Source organism: Lissotriton helveticus (assembly GCF_964261635.1).
Source record: "Lissotriton helveticus chromosome 1_1 unlocalized genomic scaffold, aLisHel1.1 SUPER_1_unloc_31, whole genome shotgun sequence".
NCBI lineage: Eukaryota > Metazoa > Chordata > Amphibia > Caudata > Salamandridae > Lissotriton > Lissotriton helveticus.
This window is the reverse complement of record NW_027611672.1, coordinates 1,468,976-1,491,797: the sequence shown is the minus strand read 5'-3', so window position 1 is coordinate 1,491,797 and position 22,822 is coordinate 1,468,976. Positions and strand designations below refer to the sequence as shown.

Here is a 22,822-nt window from a genome sequence, read left to right as displayed (position 1 = left end):
TACGTGAAATCCGGAAAGAACCGTATCTCTGCATTGTCTATCCGGAGGTCACCATGTTGACGTGACGCCTGCAAAATGGCGTCCCGTCGCGGAAGTTGAGTATCCGGGTGATGATAGTCCTTGGAGGGGCCCCCGGTCAAAGAAGGGACCGGAGCCCGGTGTGCACCGATGATAAAGAACTTGGAGAGTCTCTTGGGCTGGAGGTGTTTCAAAATTAGGTCCTCCAGGAACAGATCCATGCTTTGCCCCTCCATTTTCTCTGGTACACCTACCACCCGTACGTTGTTTCTACGGGCCCTCCCTTCTTGGTCCTCCAGTCGCCGTGTTGAGCTTTTGCTGGTGGGTCAGATGCTGAACCTGCTGCTGCAATTGCTTAGTGGTGTTCCGGAGTTCGCCAATGTCTGTAGCATTCTGAGTGGCTTTTTCCGATGTTTTATTGAGGTCCGCTCGCTGTAGTGCCAACTCGATGGCCACCTTGTCAATCTTTGTCTCCAGTGTCGGTCCCAGTGACTGGATGGCTTGCATAATGGCTGCCAGCGACGGTTCCGACCCCTCCGCCACAGTTCCGGCGTGCGCATCACCTCCTCCACCCGTCGGGCCGTATATTTGTCAATGGTGTTGGCCTGGGGGGAAATGGAGGATTTGGGTTTGGCAATGGTCTTGGATGGGAGTTCCGAGGTGTCCGTGGAGCCACCCCGCTTGCCAGAGCCCTCAGACGCGCCGCCATTTATCCGGCCACGCTCCCCGGGCGCCATCATTCCCGGCCTTCACCGCCGATCCACACATGTCACTGGAGCCTCTCCACTGGCCTTCTGCTCACCGGCGGGCTCAGTCCAGAGCCAGCAGCGCTCTTCGCCCCAGCCCTCCGCTAGGTGGGGGCAGCGTCTGATCTTGTCTCCGTGTCCTGCAATTGCCTGTCGGAGCCCCCCGGTGCCTCCAGCCGTCCACCACCCGCGGCACAGTCGAGTGTCCTCCTGTGACCCCCCAGAGCTCCATCGGAAGGTAGGGGGGCCCCTACCTCAGAGGGGGAGGGTGGCTCGCCCGCCGTCCATTGCGGGCGGCCACCCGTATTCTCTGCGCATCCCCTGCATGCCCTCACTGGTTCCCAGCCTCGCCCTCACTCGAGGCCGGTGCTGCGCCTCTGCCACAGGCCAGAGCCAGGTCCCGGCTAGGCCGCCGACGTCGGGCCGCGCCGCTCCACTATACGGGGGTCGGAATGGTCTCTCTCGGCACCGGAGCTCTCCCGCTGCCAGGATCCGTGGCTGAAGGAAGAGTGGTGACAGGATGATGGCCAGATTTAGGGGGTCTTACGCCAACCCTCGGCGAAGCCTCAGGACTACGCGGCCATCTTAGCCACTGCCAGGCCACGGCACCGGGAAATTTAGTTTTTACGTTTTCTTTTGATTGGTGGCTGTGCAAATTTAGTAAAAGAAGCATTTTTCTCACCTATATGTTAGGTTGTCTTGTAAATGTTAGGTTGTCTTGTAAAGCGCATGGCTACCCAAGCAATGGGGCGTCCCAGCGCTGTAGACCGCTAGGGAACCCGTCCTGGCTTTCCCTGTGAGATGGTCCCTACTGGGTATCTCCAAGGTGAAACCAGGCATCCCCGGCATATGTGAGAGGCCGTTGTGGAGATGAGGCAAGCTAATGCCCAGAGTTGCCGAGTGTGATCCCTGGTTAGAGTAGGCACCGAAGCGAGTCCGTTGACCCTGGTCCAAAACCCTGCCGCGTCGGGAATTGAACCCTGGTCCCGGGCCGTCCTCTGCTTCTGGGTCTGCCACCTCTAACCAGTGAGCCACACCACTCCACATATGTGTTTAATAACATTTTTAATTCTTGATGAGATAGCTAAAAAAAAAATTGTCTCAACAATTATAGACAGATACATAAACATTAGGTCTGGGTGGTTAACTCCGCTCCGTTCGTAGACTTTGTGGAGTTTTCCGCACTCCGCAGAGCACTCGGAGTTCAGAAAAACATTTCCTTGCTTGTGCTCACCAACGTTAAATTGGACAGCGTGAGCAAGGAAAATCCAGCACTAGACCATCTCCCAGCCAGATTTCTCAACGCGGGTGACCGGGGATGGGCACTCGCACTCATGTCGAGAAACCTTCCATTCACGTTGAGGAAGCTGCCGCTCTAGTAGAACTTCTACTCAAGCGGCGGTAAGAACCAGCGTCCTCTTGAACTGTGCGTGGTGCCATTCACACTGATTTTAAAGTGCGGGACAAACATCTGGCGCAAAAAAATCAGTGCCAAAGGCACAACGTATTCCACTTCACCCCTTGCGAAACTCCGCATAGCGCGGTGGAGATTTTGTCACTTCTCAGAGTGCTGCTTAGCAAAACTCGCTGAACTCAGCCCAGGTCAAATGTACATTAAGCAATACAACAATAAAAATGTAAAATGTAGACAGGGACATCCCTGGGATGATCTGCAATGAAATCCTCACTTATATCTGCACAATAAAAGTAAATAACTTAAGCGGTCGCCAATCCCTATATGCACCGCAGCTACCACCACTGTGTAAATAAGTTATGCCTACAAACAATATATATATATATATATAAAGGCCTAGAAGTTAATTTGCTTCAAAGAAATTGGATTTCCCAAGGGAAGGCACTTGCACTATCCTGACACTTCTTTATGCAGATGACGCAGTCCTATTACCAGCCCCTGGATACCCTCACGGGTGAGAAGATGTGCTCTACAAATCTGAGAATTATTATGAATATTATTAAATAGGACATCAATGAGCCTTCAAAAAGCCCTGGATACCTTTGTGGAGTTCGTCATCCCTAGATTAATCAGCAGAAGTCATTTGTAATGGTCTGTTGGACAAGGAAATGTAAATCTAAAACTGTTATCATTGAGGGACCTCCAGTTGCCAAAGTAGAGAGTTTTAGGTCGAGACTAGAGTCAGCGCATAAGCGCAGCTCTGGGGATGATCTGTGGTAGTTCAGTACAGGAGAGAAGCCCCACCCATATTTGTCATTGTCTTGTGTCTTTGTCCTTTGTAAATGCTGTCTTCTGATTCATTATGAGGCTTGTTAGTCCCTCCTTAGTACGGCCATGTCATCATTTGTAACCTCCCATGGCTATTGGTCCCTTTACATGGTTGTTACATGGTATGTGTACTTTTTTATTTATTGTGTCTCTTCTTCATTAGGCGCCACAACCTGCTTGCTTACATTCAGCGGGCCATGCCCGCTTTCACTTTTGCAGCGGTTTCCTGGACTTGGAGCCGGAGCCGTAGCTGTAGCTGTAGCTTCTGGAGACGGGCAGGAGTCGTGGCTGCACGCGTGCAGGATAAGGCGTGCTGCTGCAACGCTTTACCCGGATCGCTCCTGTTTTCTTTCCCTGGCTTGGCCTAGCCTCGCAGGCCGGTGCCTGGGTTGCGTGCAATGGTAAGCTGTGGCATAAAAGTGACTGTGTGCTTCGGGAGGACCTGGGGGGTGTTGCCCTGCGGGGATGGTAACCTACTGGTCTCCAGCCTCATCCAACAAGCGGTGACCCATTGATCTCATGAAGATCAATGATTAAAGGATCAACCCCACCAGAAGGGGATAATGTGGTCATCCTACCCCTTGTGTCAAGAACCAACTCCTCTATTTTACAAATGAGCACAGGGTCGTCAATAACTCTAGACCATTTGACTCGTCGTCTATTGTCACACAGGACTAAATCAGACGTTAAGTAGGTTGTTTCCATTTGACGATCACCCAGTCCAGGAACCCTGAGCCCCAAAGAGAGAGGGTTGTGATCACTCTCTGGCCTAGTCTCTACCACCATATCTATTACGCATGACCAAGATTCTATATTGACCAATATATAGTCAATGCGACTAGTACTGAGTCCATTATCAAAGGTTGGCGTCCCCGAGTTGTCAGACGGAGTGCGGCCATTCACTGCCCGAAGACCCCACTCCAGGCATAAGCCTAACCAGTGTAATGCTGCCTCAGTACCCCTAACACCCTTACTTATAGTTAACGGGGGAATATTCCAAGCAGTATCGTCTTCAATTCCCACATCTTCTGCCAAAGTAAGAATGGGCTCGAATGAGATGTTCAGGTCGCCTGCTATTATAACAAAATGATCGCCTTTGAACTTCTTCAGAAGTTATTCTAGATCATTCAGAACTGGTTGCTTCCTCCCACCCTGACAGCCTCGGGCGTAGATATTAATTAGGAGAATATCCTTGGTGTTATCTTTACTCAGGCTAGTACAAAGGAGGTCGGCATTCTCTACCAGATTTTCCTTGACACGGAATCCCAGGTTATTTCTAATCCACACCGTGAGACCTCCTGAGGCCCTACCCCTAGGACCCTGTATGGCCGGTTTATGATAATTCAGGTAGCCTACTCTAAATAGGGGGACAGTTGTCCATGTTTCCTGGAAAACGATGATGTCATGTGAGTCGATAAAATCGACCCAATCATTGTTGTCCAGGCGACCCCTTAGCCCTGCAATATTCCATGAGGCCACCCTGATTGAATCCTCTGGACTACTAGATGGAATAGTCTGCGATAAGCCCAGCTCCCCTGTCCTGATCTTAATAGGGGAATTAACAGGGACCAAATTTAAATCAGAACCTTTGGGAGAGGTTAAACAATCTATACAGGTTACCGAGGAGGTGGGTGTAGCAATCACCTGTGGGAGAGAGGGTTCCATAGTGTACATTTTGGCGTCAATTCCCCCAAGTCAATCAACCTCATCCAAACAACCAAACATATTAGAAGTAGGCACACCTTGCCACCAGTTATGTTGGCTTTGTCCACCATCCCTTCGACCATTCCATCTGGTGTTTTGAACTGTTGACCAAGACCCCTCCGTCGCAAACTGCTGCCGTGGTGGGTAGAAAAAAGTAAGGGGTCTGACAACAATGGAAGGGTTAACGTCTCGTGAAGACTATACACAAAGATGCTGAGCTGTATGAGGATCTGCAAAAGATACTACTATACAATCCCCAGCAATGGACTTGTGAGTAGGGCCTACCCATGGTACTCTACGTACCATTAGTACCCGACTTCTTTGGTGGTTAGGGAGCTGTTTGTTTTCGTTGAGCCAGTAGATAACTTTGTTTTTTAAGGAATGATGGTTCTCTTGTATTTGCGGACCCAGAACAGGTACTCCAGCTAATACAATAACATAGGGCCCAGCTTCTGGTGGCAAGTCAATAAAACCCCCACGAAAATTTGGACGACTGGGCTGCCGGGGTAAAATATTCACAGATTCTGGCTGTTTAAGGTGGTGTGGAACAGCTTGTAGTCTTTGTTTGGAAGGGGCTATACTTGGGGGGGATGAATGCTTGATGCTGTGGATCTTGGAGTAGTAGCAGTGGGGTTACAGACTGTGGTACGGGGCTTTGGTATAGGTTTGGGTATTAGGGGGGGCTCGGGCAAGGGTTTGAGTATTGGTGGAGGCACGGACAGGGGTTCTGGCACCTGAGCCTGTGGGGTAAAATCCTCACCCTGGGGAAACTTTGCTTCAATGTCTTTAAGACTAAGACTAGCCAAGGTGACTATAGTCCTGTCCATTTCAAGTAAATTATTCTCTATGCGGGAAAGCCTAAGTTCCAAAGGGGTGAGTAGCTGTTTTAATGTACCCCAAACGATTTTAAGAAATTCTTCATCACCCGCCCTATCCTTCCCTGTTTCACTCAACCTACCCTCAGTTTGCCTCTCTTCGATCTTAACTGGAGAGGCTCCCATTGTAAGATCTACCACAGTACTACGTAAACCAGAATCGATTTCCCCACCCAAAGTGCAAGAATTAGTTTCAGAGACTTCTTCTTTGACCCCATAAGTGACCAGCGGTCTTCTACTATTAAAAAACTGGGATCTCGCGATTTTAGCCTTTTTACGTGCATAGATGGATCTAGCAAGACATTTCTTTTTATAGATGGCAGCTTTCTTAGCACTTACTGATGACTTAGAAATATTAGGTTTAGTGGGGAAGCCTATGCCTGCCTCCCGGGCGTATGGTACAGATACCTCAGTGGGGTTTAAAGGTAATTGTGATGGAATATGAAGGGGCTCCGGTAGAGATATGGTTGGAACAGGGTGAATGTCTGCCGACGTTAACAATGGGCGAGGGCCTGTTGTACGCTCAGGAGTTAAAGCTGAAGCAATATTGCCCAGGGATGATTTTTTAGAGAAAGCCAGATTCTCAGAGAGCCTTCGTGCGGCTTGTAACTCCAACGATACCCTGTGCTGCATTTTACTGATTTCCACATCAATGGCCAAATTGGTCTTGGTGAGGAAATCATCTAGGGTTCTGTTGGACTTACTCGCTCCCTTAGCGGTTTTGCTACGAGTACCATGTGAACACATTATACAGATTACAGTGAACAACAATGGTAGAGGGGGAATAAATCTACTACAGGGAAGGGGGGGTGGCCCAGCCCGGACCTCTCTGACCTCGAACGGCCTCAAACGGCCCACTCTTAGCCCGGTCTTCGCCCCGAGCTGCGTCCCGCGCTGCGGGAGATCTGTTCCTATATATAGTGAGAGAGTGATATGGGCGGTGGGCGGGCCAGCAGGGAGAGCGGACCGGAAGCTGTGAAACGGTCACGCAGGGACTCCTGGGTAATTGAGTCCCTGCAACGCTCGCAGCCCTGCAGCCCCCAGCCAAAGTCTTCCTCCGTCCAGCACCCAGTGAAAATGTCCAAGCTGCTGCCCCACTCCGACGTCGGCGAGGTCCGGTGTCAGGTCGAGGTGTGCACCACAAAAGGTAAGCGCCTCCTGGCAAGTGCGCTCTGTTTAAAAAACGGTGTCCCAAGGATGCAGGGGCGGAAAGGAGTTTAAAAAGCCCTCCAATGGGCGGTGGGCGGGCCAGCAGGGAGAGCGGACCGGAAGCTGTGAAACGGTCACGCAGGGACTCCTGGGTAATGGAGTCCCTGCAACGCTCGCAGCCCTGCAGCCCCCAGCCAAAGTCTTCCTCCGTCCAGCACCCAGTGAAAATGTCCAAGCTGCTGCCCCACTCCGACGTCGGCGAGGTCCAGTGTCAGGTCGAGGTGTGCACCACAAAAGATAAGCGCCTCCTGGCAAGTGCGCTCTGTTTAAAAAACGGTGTCCCAAGGATGCAGGGGCGGAAAGGAGTTTAAAAAGCCCTCCAACGGGCGGTGGGCGGGCCAGCAGGGAGAGCGGACCGGAAGCTGTGAAACGGTCACGCAGGGACTCCTGGGTAATGGAGTCCCTGCAACGCTCGCAGCCCTGCAGCCCCCAGCCAAAGTCTTCCTCCGTCCAGCACCCAGTGAAAATGTCCAAGCTGCTGCCCCACTCCGACGTCGGCGAGGTCCGGTGTCAGGTCGAGGTGTGCACCACAAAAGGTAAGCGCCTCCTGGCAAGTGCGCTCTGTTTAAAAAACGGTGTCCCACAATGTTTTCTTTATGATAGAGGTCAAAGAAAACACACAATAAAAGGCCAATACTGTTGATCAGTATTTTATAAGACTTTAGAATAATGGTAATTTATTTTTCCCGTAGAGCACATATGCAACGCGATACAGGATCCCAGTACATTTATAAATTTATGCTTCGAATATACACGTGCACATTATCTGCCAGTTAATCTGCCCACACTGGCAAGCAGTGGATTATCGGAGACAAGAAGTAAGCAAAGTTGCTGAAAACCTACAAAACTGATTGCTTGTTGGTATTCATAAATGTTTGCAAGGAACATTCTCACCTTCTATATGAGGGTAGAAATACGTGCACCGGGCTGCCAACTCATGGTTGCAGTGTTTAAAAGTTAATATACTAACTGCGATCATGAGTGTAATGGGGCAGTGTCAAAGGCATGGCTACAAACATCACAACATCCTGTAAATATTGTGTAGACCTCTCATCTACAGGTAACTGGAGATAAAATATTTCTTCCAACTACACACTTAAAGATCATATCTTATGTGATTTCTAAAGAATAGACAGTTGACATTCAAAGGGAATATTTTAGGTGCATGCTAAAGAATAGATTGTTGACCTTGAAAGGTATCCTCAATATGGGTGAAGGTAGTCATTTTCGTTCACCTGTCACAGTTTGTTCGGCTGTCGGGTCTCTGCTGTGACAGATATCGTAGCAGGATCGGAATTTGTGACATAGTGGCAAGGCAAACATCTCTGCTCTTTGTGCGAAGCCCAACTAATCTGTCTCTCTATGATTGGAGTAAAAAGCGTTTTCCCTTGGTGAACCAAATCTTAAGATGAACACCCCAAAATTAGGTTTCTCAGCCAACCCAAATGTTGGCGCCCTAAGTTCTTTTACTGACTAATACACTTTAACAACAGCAGTATAGTTTATTATTTATTATTGTAAAAAACATATTCGTACAAATACAGTTAAATGTTTAAAAAGACTCATACAGAGCCATCAATTTAAAAAAAGAATTTTTTTAGCACAACAAATTCATAAAATACAGTCTCTAATACATATAAGTTCTAACTGACAATTATATAAAACAATGTAATCAAACACTTGACACTAATAAACCTTAAAAAGGAGAGACATACAAAAAGACATGAAATTTGTCAATAAGTGTGGCACGTTTCTGGGGTTTCACATAAACACAGTCCTGAGAGTATATGATTATTGATCTGCAGGTTAGGTTTTTTACTCCCTTAATCGTGCCATGGGGCGTCGACGCATTTCGATGGTTTCAGTAATGTATTACCATCTTTATCAAGACTATATATTATTCAGTCTCTCCTACTGTTTGGCACTGGTTGGTTGCCCGTAGTTTAGACCTCCTGCGGATAAACATATTACCGTCAGTGTCTTGTTAAAGAGTTCCATTATACATTTTGCAATGCTTTTTACAATTAATATTGGCAGTACAAGTATCCTAATCTATCTCTTATCTATCCACGCATTACGATGTGCCTCATATTGTTAACAATTCATGCCTGTCAAAATAAAATCCTTGTTGATTGGTCTCAAAAGTTCATATATAACATATACATCTAGATTGTATCATCATTGTAATTCATCTGAATAAGAAGTATCTACCCCTTTTGGTTCCATTGTCCGGTTCAATTTAACCTGCTCCCCTTATTAATACTCTGCCTCTCTATCTGCTTGCTCTATCTTTTGTCCTATCTCACCTCCCTGCCTCATCTCGCTAATTTGCACATTTTCTTATTTACCTTTCACATACTACAGATTTTCATGGTCTTTCTGGTCAGGTGATCAAATTTTCATCCTGGTCTATGTGCACTGTGAAAGATAAATGTACTTTTATTCACTCTACTGATTGGAGGACACGATTATAGATTTATTTTATATAGTGTCAGTTTAGTGCTTTACCATCACATCTTCATTTTTTGTCCTGATTAGTTCATACTAGAAGGCTGTTCCTCTGGCACTTTCTTTTAAAATCAATGAGTTTCCTGTACGTGGACAAGAAAAAGAGAGGAGGAAAAGGGGGGGGAATTTACCCTCAATTCAACTTTTTTGAACTGCACTCAACAAGTAGAGTGGCGCATTGTACTCATAATTACCTTAGGTTAAAAGATTTGGACCGTGATTAATTCCTTGCTCTGTAGCCGAGCCGCGAAGCTGTCAAGTTTGCTGCGTCTTTTTAAATCAATTTCTGCAAACAAAGATATATGTGAGAGTCCTATTTATTCCGCATGCCATATTATTGGGCTCCCTTCGTAATACTAATTTAACACATCTTACCCCTATCGTAGAGATATCATCCCCTCCGTTTTCTTTGGGGGCTGGTATTTCTATCGGTTACTTGCTGCGTATTCCTATCGAGATAAGGCAAGTAAAGCGTAGGATTAATACTAGTAGTTAAAATGTGGCCGGTATCGCCTGGTTAACGTGGTTCTATTATGGTCAGGGGTGGGTTCTTACCGATAGAAAGCCAGGACCAGGTTTCCCGTACCCCTTGTAGTCCTCGGGTTTTAAGCAAAGTGGCAGACGGTCGTCATCTAATCCAAAAACGAAGAGACCATCCGGCGTTTACCCGACCTATTTAAATCTTAACCACGGGTTTTCTATTGGTCCTGGCTTTCTATCGGTAAGAACCCACCCCTGACCATAATAGAACCACGTTAACCAGGCGATACCGCCCACATTTTAACTACTTGTATTAATCCTACGCTTTACTTGCCTTATCTCGATAGGAATACGCAGCAAGTAACCGATAGAAGTACCGGCCCCCAAAGAGAACGGAGGGGGATGATATCTCTACGATAGGGGTAAGATGTGTTAAATTAGTATTACGAAGGGAGCCCAATAATATGGCATGCGGAATAAATAGGACTCTCACATATATCTTTGTTTGCAGAAATTGATTTAAAAAGACGCAGCAAACTTGACAGCTTCGCGGCTCGGCTACAGAGCAAGGAATTAATCACGGTCCAAATCTTTTAACCTAAGGTAATTATGAGTACAATGCGCCACTCTACTTGTTGAGTGCAGCTCAAAAAAGTTGAATTGAGGGTAAATTCCTCCCCCCCTTTCCTCCTCTCTTTTTCTTGTCCACGTACAGGAACCTCATTGATTTTAAAAGAAAGTGCCAGAGGAACAGCCTTCTAGTATGTACTAATCAGGACAAAAAATTAAGATGTGATGGTAAAGCACTAAACTGACACTATATAAAATAAATCTATAATTGAGTCCACCAATCAGTAGAGTGAATAAAAGTACTTTTATCTTCCACAGTGCACATAGACCAGGATGAAAATTGTATCAGCTGAGCAGAAAGACCATGAAAATCTGTAGTATGTGAAAGGTAAATAAGAAAATGTGCAAATTAGCGAGATGAGGCAGGGAGGTGAGCTAGGACAAAAGATAGAGCAAGCAGATAGAGAGGCAGAGTATTAATAAGGGGAGAAGGTTAAATTGAACCGGACAATGGAACCAAAAGGGGTAGATACTTCTTATTCAGATGAATTACAATGATGATACAATCTAGATGTATATGTTATATATGAACTTTTGAGACCAATCAACAAGGATGTTATTTTAACAGGCATGAATTGTTAACAATATGAGGCACATCGTAATGCGTGGATAGATAAGAGATAGATTAGGATACTTGTACTGCCAATATTAATTGTAAAAAGCATTGCAAAATGTATAATGGAACTCTTTAACAAGACACTGACGGTAATATGTTTATCCGCAGGAGGTCTAAACTACGGGCAACCAACCAGTGCCAAACAGTAGGAGAGACTGAATAATATATAGTCTTGATAAAGATGGTAATATATTACTGAAACCATCGAAATGCGTCGACGCCCCATGGCACGATTAAGGGAGTAAAAAACCTAACCTGCAGATCAATAATCATATACTCACAGGACTGTGTTTATGTGAAACCCCAGAAACGTGCAACACTTATTGACAAATTTCATGTCTTTTTGTATGTCTCTCCTTTTTAAGGTTTATTAGTGTCAAGTGTTTGATTATATTGTTTTATATAATTGTCAGTTAGAACTTATATGTATTAGAGACTGTATTTTATGAATTTGTTGTGCAAAAGAATTTCTTTTTTTTAAATTGATGGCTCTGTATGAGTCTTTTTAAACATTTAACTGTATTTGTACGAATATGTTTTTTATAATAATAAATAATAAACTATACTGCTGTTGTTAAAGTGTATTAGTCAGTAAAAGAACTTAGGGCGCCTACATTTGGGTTGGCTGAGAAACCTAATTTTGAGGTGTTCATCTTAAGATTTGGTTCACCAAGGGAAAACGCTTGTTACTGTTGAAGTACCCTATTCCCCTGGTTGCAAGGGGGTCTCTCTCACCTTTGAAACACTCTCTATGATTGGAGCCTGTTGCCGATATGCAGGGGCGATGGAATTATGTGGCAGGAGAGCACCAAGCTATGTGGCGGTGTTGAGTAAATTATGCAGCAAGAAAAGGCAAATTATGGTGCATCATTATTTCCTCATTTTTAGATCGAGCCTGAGCAGCGCATGCGCTTCTCTGCGGCATCCTGTATTGGGGCATGGAATTGAAGCCCTGCCCATATTTGTCATTGGCTTGTGTCATTGCCCTTCGTAAATGCTGGCTTATGATTCGTTAATAGGCATGTTAGTCCCTCCTTAGTACGACCTTTTTCTTCATTTGTAACCTCCCAGGAGAACTTGCCCTTTTACTTCAGTTGTTACACGGTATGTCTTTTTTTATCCTGTAAGCACTATTTTCTTTAATCAGTTTTTCCAACTGCAAGCACAACATGCTTTCCTGCAACATTCAGCATGCCATACGCGCTTTAAGCATCCGAGTAGCCCAGAACAATGGTGGACGCTTCTTTGAATAGGTCTCGCATTTCCAAAAGTTTGAGCTATTGGCATCATAAATGACAATGCCTTTTATTTATGTGTTTATTAGCAAAACAAATAAATAAAAAGTATTGTCATTTACAATGCCAATAGCTTAAACTCTCGCGAATATGAGACATATTGCATTGCAAATTCTTGTTGTTTTTTGGGGTTGCCCTTCAATCGACAAACTAACTGGGAGTTCTTGATGGTGTTGATGGTACAACAAACTAACAGAACCATGGAAGCAAATTTTAACTCAGCAGCACAGTTAGGTCATAGGCCAGTGAGGGAAATGATCACTTTAAATAAAGCAAAGTGTCTTTCGATAGCCTCGTATGGGGCCGGTGTTTGGGGGATGTGTGATAGCTCTAGACTCCAAACAGCAGAGAGCATTATTCTCCGAAGACTCTTGATGATGCCACAGGGCGCACCAATTTTATTCTGTCACTAGGGAGTGGGCTTACATTTTGTGTGGCATATCCTGGGTCTGGCCACACTGTTATTATGGTGAAAAATTTAGCAAACTCTGGCGCTAGGATTCTCTAAATGCATTCTTCAGGAATGACTGACCTTGGATAATTCTGGTTATTCCTTAACTAGGGTGTTTTAAGCGCACTTTAGTAGGCTGGGAGCTTCAGAGCTTTTTAAGAACCCCAACCGTTTTGCCCGCTCAGCTAGAGATCAGATAAAGCCGCCATTTTAGGACCAGGCGCAGTGTTTGCAGAGCAGCAAGCCACTCAGCTTCCCTCTCTGGCAAATTACCTTGCTTCAACATCTGGCAACAAGCTGGAATTGTACTTCTCTTGTATTAAAAGGCCCAACATAGGTTTTATTTGAGCAGGCTTTGATTGTGGTCCCTGCATTTTCTCTTTGCTTTCCCACATCAAGGGGTTTGGTTTGAGAACCTTCATCCTGTCCTTAGTTACGGCAAAGCACATTGCCCTTTCTGCTTTTCTGAGCACTTTATAAATCAGTGAGAAAGCATTTTTTTATTTCCTCATAGTTTTACTTCTTTTCAGGGAGGTTTTAGATTTCTGCATCACCTTGACCCACCTGAGATTTGCATTGCTGTGATCAGTTTCATTAAAGGGTCACTTATAATTAGGAAAAGATACTGCTAATGGGTTGGGCTTTGGTCTTGGACGTGGGATTTAAGTTATCGACATTTTATTCCATGTTTATATTTGTTAAGATCCTGAATGTGTTTATCTATGTGTTTTAATAAATGAAATTTGAGTCTAATATGCTTGTAACTTGTACTTTTATCGCCTATGTAATCCGAATCAAATGTTATGTCTGCCCGATATGCCGTAATTGTTCCAACGCAGCTGTAACAATCTTGTGACCCATTGACTTGCTCGTGACAATAATCCAGTATCACAGCTTCAGCTGAGGCCCCCAATTCCTAGTCTCATCATTCACTTAGCACCCATGGCGTCTCATCATTGCACATACATACATGCCACCGTTACCACTTTGTTCATTCCTGGAGACCCACACACGTCACTGCAGATCCAGGGCTTGCTACCAACCACAGCAAGCTCCAGCACATGCCCAAATGTGGGTGGCGACCTGGGCACTGGAATCTGAGTGACTCCATAGGAGCCTCGCACAAAGCCTAGAACCAGGCATCAGTCTGTCTCTTGCTGCATGGTCACATGCAATGTGGCTAAAATGAGGGAGAGCTCAGTGGGCCCTAAAGGAAACTCATCACACATGGTTACTGATGACCACGGGTGGATCTTGTGGGGGACAGAGCGTTCACAAGGATTCCTCACGACTCCATACACTAGTGCTGTTGCTTCGATATAATGGTTTGGAGGCAAGCCTTGTGCGCTCACAGATGGCAGAGAGTCCAGAGTTATCAGACTATTTTAAACCAACCAATACGCTCAGTGAAGGAAAAGGTCCAAGGGACAAAGGTGTTCCCAAAGCAATTACACTATTAAACGTCAAAAGTTGTTTTTGGAAACATCAACAATGCAAATTGTACTTGCATTACTCTAATAAACACAGTGATGGAGCGAACTACACACTGGAATACCACACATCTGAGGGGCTGGTGGTGGGAGGGCTGCAGGGGAGCGTAAGTTCCTGCCCACCCTCTTCCGGGACAGACTAATCACCAGGCTAGAAATAGACACTCTGAACGCCCTGATGAGTTTGAAGTATTTCCCGTCTCATCGCCACATGAAACAGGCAGGCAGATTAGTTTATTAGCAAAGTTTTATTGCATAAAATAAGTCATTCTTGGCAAACAGCTCACTGTGGCAGTGTCCTTTGTCTAGTTGTCAATCTCACCCCTCACACTAGAACAGGACACAACTGACCTCACAAAACACATCACAGCATGCAATGAAATACTCCTTACAGTGTCTTTATCTGACAATATGCTTTGTTTTGTATTGTATGTGAAAGTTAGTTTTTGGGTATTTAATTTTCACCTGAATAGCGGCCAAACTCTGGCTGACTTCTTGCTTTGCCCAGGCCTTGACCCATTCTGGTCCGAGGTGGAATCTGAGCTCACACAGACCTTGGGTTGGCAGGTTCCACACGATCCCTTACGTCTTCTCCTGGTGTATTTGATGGTTTGGACGGCTCTAGAGCAGACAAACATTTTCTGGGAACGGCGGTCTCTGTGGCTAAATGAGATATTGCAGCGGCCTCGGCCCAGCCAAACCCCCCTACCCTGTGAAAGTGGCGCCGGGAGTGGATTGGTGCGCAGCTCAGGAGGAACCCCTCTTTGAGAGACATGGTTCTCCAAAAAGGTTCCACAGGGTTTGGGGCAAATGGTTGAACCTACTGTTTTAAATTGCCAGCTTTGGCTCTCCCGTGTAACGGGGTGTTTCTTTCCTGTTTGGGTGGCTTGCATAAATACTCCTGCCCTAACAGTAGGGTTTTTTACTGTCTGTTGGAGATGGAATTGGCTTTACTGTGTAAGATGTATGCTGTCTATTTGTTTGTTTTTCAAAATGAAAATAAAAATGATTATCCAAAAAAAAAAAATCTCACCAGAATATACCATCTCAAAACAATACGAATTGTGTAACGGTCTTGGCAGTTGAAACTGCAGAATTATATGGTTGGTGCCACCTTTGTATGTTGTTAGAATCTGGACAGCCATGAATCCTCTTTGATCTCTCAGCCTGGATGGGTTGTACAGAATATTTACACAGCCGGTCTGAAGATACTGATAGGGAGTAGATGTTCCTGCATTAGTGATGAAAGGAGTTTATATATTTTTTGTCCTCAAGTGGTTTTTGATTCCTATTTCTTCTCCTAGTTTCTTTTTCCCATGTGCTCAGGTCTTTCAATAGTTTGTTGTTGAATCCCAGACGTTATGTCTATCAGGATAGTTTATGATCCACACTTGGTAACATGTCCTCAACACTGCACACATTTCATGAGAGTCGGACAGGTTTAATTCGCAGTGAAGCAGCCTCTGTGAAGTTTGTTGCTCGGTGAAGTGACGTTAGTGACGTTGAACAACCTACATTCTGTTTGGAGACTCTGCGAACGTTGGAGTTTGTCCTTTAACTCAAAGCTCTTCTGACGTTCTGAGAAAAGGAAGGATCTCAGCCCGGAAGGATTGTTAGATGTCATAAGAGGTCTAACTTTAGCTTTAGATTCTTAGATGATGTAAAAGATCACTTTATTTTTTTTTAAAATGAAGGTTTTTTGGCAGTGCTTCGAGAAGGCTTCGATCTTGTATGTGTTACTTGAGGTTGCTGAGCACCACCTTTTGTTTACAGCAGTTTCCATATCCCGTGCGGCGTCATGGCCGTCGCCTGTGTGTTCTTTGATGGCGTACAAGGCTTGCCTTAAGATCAAAGCTCTTGGAACACACAGTGCAGTGATAAGGCCTCTCTCCTGTGTGTACGCTTTGATGCCATACAAGTGTCGCCTTCCGACAAAACCTCTTCTCACACACAGTGCAGTGATAAGGCCGCTCTCCTGTGTGAGTTCTTTGATGCAGCACAAGGTTTGTCGGATGAGCAAAGCACTTGGAACACACAGTGCAGTGATAAGGCCTCTCTCCTGTGTGAGTTCTTTGATGCAGCACAAGGTTTGTCTTCTGAGAAAAGGGGTTGGAACACACAGTGCAGTGATGAGGTCTCTCTCCTGTGTGTACGCTTTGATGGCGTACAAGGGTCGCCTTAACAGTAAAGCCCTTGGAACACACAGTGCAGTGATAAGGCCTCTCTCCTGTGTGCACGCTTTGATGCCGTACAAGCGTCCCCTTCCGAGAAAAACTCTTGGAACACACAGTGCAGTGATACGGTCTCTCTCCTGTGTGTATTCTTTGATGTTTTAGAAAATTTCCCTTCTGAGTAAAACTTTTCTCACAGACATTGCAGTGAAAGGGCCGCTCTCCTTTGTGAGTTTTTTCATGTGTTGCCTTATCAGCAAACCTCATTTCATGCTCAGTATAAGGATACCGATCTGTGTGTGTTTGCTCGTGCAGTAAAAGATGCGTCTTTCCAGTAAATGTCTTCTCACACTCAGCACAGGCATAAGCTCTTAGGCTGGTGCTTATTCTTTTCTGCCTTGCAAGTAGTGTTTTATTGTTAAAATTCTCCCTCATGTGTATTCCTTGGTGTTTTCTTTCATTCATTTTATAAGCAAAATTCTTCCTTCCTCCAGATGCTTTACGTTTCTCTTTCCCATTCATACTTTCTGTCTGCGACTGCCGTGCTGCAGAATGAAAAGAACACTGAAAATTATACATGGGAAATATTTCTTGAAAGAAATGCATGGTTATAATAAGAGAAAGGTGGACAGTACTATCTAGGAAGGAAAGAAAATGTTACTACTTGTAAACAATCATTTGTTGCTTGTAGTACTGCAGTTCACATGTGGTGATCTCTCATGGGTAGGGTTCTGACTACTAAAAAAAAATTATTTAAAGATTGAGTTTTGATCTGGAGAACGACTCGTAATCCCATACAAGAAAGGCATAATGCATCAGCGCGCAGACTCCAATTAAAATCATTGTGTTGTGTTCTCCATCGGAGTACAACTGCTTATATGTGTAAAATAAAAAAAATAAACTGCTTAATCTGAGCAACCTATATACTTTCCAACCATACAGCAAGTGGGCGATGCATGTGAGCCGTCAACATGACAAATTGACAGTATTTGCAAGAGAGTAACATTTTTCATTTGCAGCAAGCTGTGGCACATCACAGGTTGTGCCATAACTTAAAAGAATCGGTAAGGTCCAGAACACCGCAGCCAGGCTCATTCTAGGGACACCACACCAGAAACATATGACCCAACACCTACGAAGCCTCCACTGGCTCCCCGTCGAGAAGAGGATCACCTTCAAACTCCTCACCCATGCCTACAAATCCCTCAACAACATCACACCCACATACCTCAACGACCGAGTATGTCTCCAGGTACCGAAGAGGAACCTCTGCTCCACTGACCTCGTCCTGGCAGAGGTCCCCCACATCCGCAGAAACAGAACCGGCGGGAGTGTCTTCTCCTACATCGCAGCAGAATCCTGGAACAAGCTCCCGGTCAACATCAGACGCTCCCCAAGGCTCAACATGTTCAGGAAGGACCTCAAGACCGGGCATTTCGACTGACCCGGAGCTGCTCCTCCCCCCAGCGCCTTGAGACCCTCGCGGGTGAGTAGCACGCTCTATAAACCGCCGATTGATTGATTGATTGAAAGGAAAGAATTTCTAACTCAGTTACTAATATGCTTAGAACAATTAAGCACTTCTGGGTATCTTCCTTGCATTGATGTCACCAGAGAAATATTTTATGAAAGGATGCAGAGAACCACATGTTTCTGCTATACAACTATCTACTAGAGTTATGTTGGGTAGAAAATCCATGGTTACATCTTTATCACACGTGGACTGAGCCTGTGGTATTTCTATGTGGTGTCTCCACTAGGCCTGGGCGGTAAATTCAGTTCCGCTTGCGGAATTTGTGGAATTTGGGTAATTTCGCGTTCCGTGTAAAACGTGGAATTGCCAAAACTTCCGTGATCCGCGGCTTCGCGGTATTTTTGCTTGTTCTCACTTTCAAAATGTGTGTTCGCAAGATATTTCCCCCCGAGCACGCAGTCAGCGTTCGCGAACAGGAAAAAAGCATTGTGAACGGGCAGAAGAAGCAACTCCGCCTGTTTGCAGAATTCTGCGTGCTCACGGCAAATATTTACGCTGAGCTTTGCGTAACACAATTATGCCCACCCCTAGTCTCTACACAAGTAGAAAACCATATGCCAAATTGTGCCGGTGCAAAAAACGGTCTTATTTTTCATACCTTTTCAATTCTGATAATGTAGAGTATGAGTGCATGTTTAACACTTGATGCATATTCAACTTTGTGTTTGTAAACTTGCAGGAACTGTTCATCTACTAATGGGTCATGTAGTTGGCTAACTGTTTGAGGAAGAGACTGCTACTAGGTAGACAACTATCTACAGTAAGGCTTGCAGTCATGTAGTGGCTTAAAAGGTGGACTTGTTACTCTTGATAAGACAACATTAACATCTTAACTGGATGCCAGGGGTGCTCTGGTGGGATAACCATTCTCAACTCTCCCATGAACATTTTCACAAGAGTTTTTTCAAAAGTATTCAAACGTTAGTGTAGGCTTGGCCAGCTTCTTTATGTATGGATCTATATGTTATTTCTATACTGCAAACCTAGCCTAAAGCTAGGGCCAAAGATGAGCATAAATTATTTTTAAAGCAGTGAGTCCTCACCTCTTTCCTAAACGGGAGCAATGTTGAGGCGGTCCTGATGGATACAGGGATGTTGTTCCAGATCATGAGTTCATAGATGGAGAAGGCCTGCTAACTTGTTTTTTTTTTTACAGTTCTAAGTCTGCATTTCCGATGGAGTTCTCCAACCTCACATTTGTTGCACTTGAAACTAAGAGCTGAACTTAAGGGCAACGAGAATGATGAACAAGTGATAAGAAAGAGGTAATAGCTACAAAAGAGGAAATTTTAAAAGGAAAAGCAAGACTACTGTTCTGGAAGAGTCTTAAACTTTGTAAGATGATACGAAAAAGTAAGGAGAGCAGTCAAAATTCCATTGACACAAAGACGACATGAACTTCTGACAGAGGAATCAAGCTCAGAACGTGACTCAGACGACTCTGTTAGCAACTACCTAGAAAAAAAACTACTTGCCACTTTTTTCGCTGCGTATGGGTTACTGAGACAAGGACGGACAATGGAATATCATAAAAAAGGAAAAACAAAAGCAAGAGGCACAAACAGAGGAAGAGAAAGACAGGAAAGAGCAAATGGAAGACAAAAAGATAACTCACCCCATAGGAAGAGAAAGGTGATAGAGCAAGGCAAGATATGATTATTAAATCATCACAACATTAACTGACAATGGATGAACTAAATATCCAGAACCTTGGCTTATATTTCTGCCCCAGTAGGGACTTAGATTACAGATCATGTAGAATTGACATATTTCCGTTTCTAAGATATCAACATAAAATCAGACCCAAGCCAATGAACATGAGAATACGGGAGCCCAATTCAGAAAACATGACTTGTGTTCAAGAGACGCTGATACTTCATGACATTGACTGGTCTGGATAATGGAAATATATGAGCAACGAAAGAGTGGGAAGCGTTGCTGGGAAAGGGGGCACAGATAGATCAGGGAAGACTAACTCGCTTCAAAAAGCAAGCTACATATAACTCCTCCTTGCCTCATGATAATTTGAATGTCTTTAGTGATGGGTTCAAATAAATTGTTTACCAGTCAAGGCAAGAAGGGAAGAATCAGATTGAGTAATGGACATAGGGAGGCCATTAACACATTACGTAATGACAACATAAGAACCAATGTCATCCGATAAGGGGCAAGAATGTGGTTTTAATGATTGTTTGTAATTATGAACAAAAGGCTTTTCAATAATTATTAAATACGGATTGTTGTGAAATGGGAATGGCAACATTTTCATTTGTGTAAAACACTACACTCTACTGTACCATGCTTTTACCTTCTAACAAATGTATGCAAGCACAAGGGGGCGTGTAGTGCCCTCCAACAATAGCTCTCTGGAAAACACAGCAATAAACTAAAACCATTTAATGCTGATTCTTGGGGAGAGCCTCCCATCATATTGTATAGATAGAGAGAATTTTCTACAAAAGGTATACACAGGAGGCAATAATATTTGACAATTACCTCATGCTTTCTGCAATAGACCAATATCTCAATATGACTATACATGGATGCTTAAGAACATGACTTTTGCCTAAATAACAATATTTTCATATTTAAAGATAGATATTACAGACAAATCTCAGGGACAGCAATGGGCACCTGCTCTCCCAGCTCTGCAAATGTATTTGTGGTCTGGTGGAAGGACCAGGTGTGTCGTGTAGTTCCCACTAATCCGTAGGACCTGCGCGTTTTTTGGACAACATAAACTTTGGATTAGTGCCTATACTGGCTCCGGGCACCTCCGCAGGATGAGTTGGCCTAGAGACCAACTAGCTCGCAGTGCCACCATAAGACTCCCTAACCTTACCAGGAAGCGAATGGTTTCCGGCAACCACTGAATGTGACAACCCTTACCCCTCAGGGATCTTGGAAACAGAACAGAACCTTTCGCTCAGTCACTCAAGCTTACTTGCTCTCAGAGAAATATACAGAGAATACACAGTGAGACGTTTTCAATATATTTATTGAACCAACGTTATTCTTGTATAGAATACATAAGCTGCAATAATCAGACCGAAGCAGCTGAAAGTGATTACAAGCACGTAAATAGTAGATATAGTTCTACCATGGTGCTAAAACAGTGTATATATGCAGGCATATAAGCGAGGCAGCAATATTATATAATCCACATTGTAAAGCGCACAATCACCCGTAAGGGTCTCTGGGCGCTGGGGACCGTCGGGAAGATTAAGCAAGCTATTGCCCAGAATCACATGCTGCTGGGCTAATCTTCCGCTGGTGCCGGGGATCGAACCATGATCCCCAGATTCCGGAGGCAGTCGCCCTAGCCACGGCGTACTCCTACTATGCACTCCCTACTCTACGTGTACCTAGAGTGTGTGTGGGTGTGAAGCCAAGAAACCCCACTAAGGGACATGACAGGAGAGAATGCAGGCCACGAATTGGTTACAAACTGAATTCCCCCTCACAACGACAGCCCGCTGCATAGTGAAGTCTCAGCCTGCACGGACCCTGGGTGTCAGCTGTAGTGCCTCCTCTACTAATCTATTGGGATGCTCATTATTTATAATAGAAAGCATCTTTGTGATGTACGTATAGATTAGACAATGTTATAGATATGTAGATAGCCCTGTCACCCTGTGGATGAAGATAGAGATGACATTTGTACATAGTGCGTCAAGAGGCCTTGTACATGGTGTTCGAGGCATCATGATAATGTTGTGCGAAGCTAGATGTATAAACAAAGTAGTTTCAGATAAACTAATCCAACATTGTTGTGCATGCAAATATGTCTAAAAGGTCACAGCAGAAATGATCCTGTAAAAAATTGGACAATATACGAAATTAGCCACTTCGCTACATGGGCCTAGCCCGGCACATAACAGGTGGTCTGGATATCACAAAATGAAAACATGACAAACCATGCGCTGATTTGGATCGGAGATATAGATGACCTTTCCCTGCTGTGGGAAGGAAGTAGGGAAATGTCTAAAAGATTGATACAGAGATAGACAAAAACTGATCTCAACCGAAAATGTACTCATTAGATCAGAAATAAATCTATAAATGACCTGGTTATCCATACTGAGCTAGAGAAGCACACATGGTCACAAGCCTACATAGAAAGGAAAAAGAAGGGCTTTGTGAATAGCGTGCATCCACAGAAACTGATAGAAAGTATCCCCTATGGTGAAATGCTACTGACCCGTAGAAACTCTGATAGCCAAGAAGTGTATGAGAAGGAAGAAAAAAGTAAGCGGCCAGCAGCCGAGCGAGCACCCAGAACATGAATAAACTACTTTTAAATCAGAGACACCAAAGGAGGGACCTGAAATTACCATAAGGTTCATCACTACAAACAATACGAGGAACACAGCAGCAAGACAAATTCTAAACATTGGAAAATATTAAAAGCTGATCAGGTGATTGGACACGATATTACCTCACATCGCTCCATCACGTATCTTAAAGCCCTATCCTTAAATGACCAACAAGTCCATAGCTATATGTAAATGTAAATTGATACTTGTATAGCGCACTACTTACCCGCAAGGGTCTCAAGGCGCTTGTACGAATACCGCTGTGGAACCCATCCTGGCTTTCCCTGTGAGGTGTCCACTCCTGGGCACCCCCAAGGTGGAGGCCAGGCATCCTTAGCGTTGTGGGGGCCGTTGTGGAGATTAAGCAAGCTATTGCCCAGAGTTGCAGAGTGGGACTCCATGATTGGAATAGGCACCGAGGCGAGAATTGTCAGGCCCGGGGAATTTTTGAGCCCAAGACCCGCCGAGGCGGAGAATTGAACCCTGGTCCCGGGCTAGACCTCGGCATCAGGGTCTGCCGCTCTAACCATTGAGCCA

The 22,822-nt window shown here is 44.8% G+C and overlaps 1 protein-coding gene across 1 annotated transcript in view; it reads right to left on the bottom strand.

Moving 5' to 3' along the window:
• Window positions 1-22,822, bottom strand: part of LOC144805898 (uncharacterized) — a 400,916-nt gene that overhangs the window by 342,584 nt on the left and 35,510 nt on the right. The window contains 1 exon segment of the mRNA XM_078672375.1: window positions 16,090-16,980. Within this exon segment, the coding sequence (XP_078528501.1) occupies window positions 16,090-16,980 (891 nt within the window).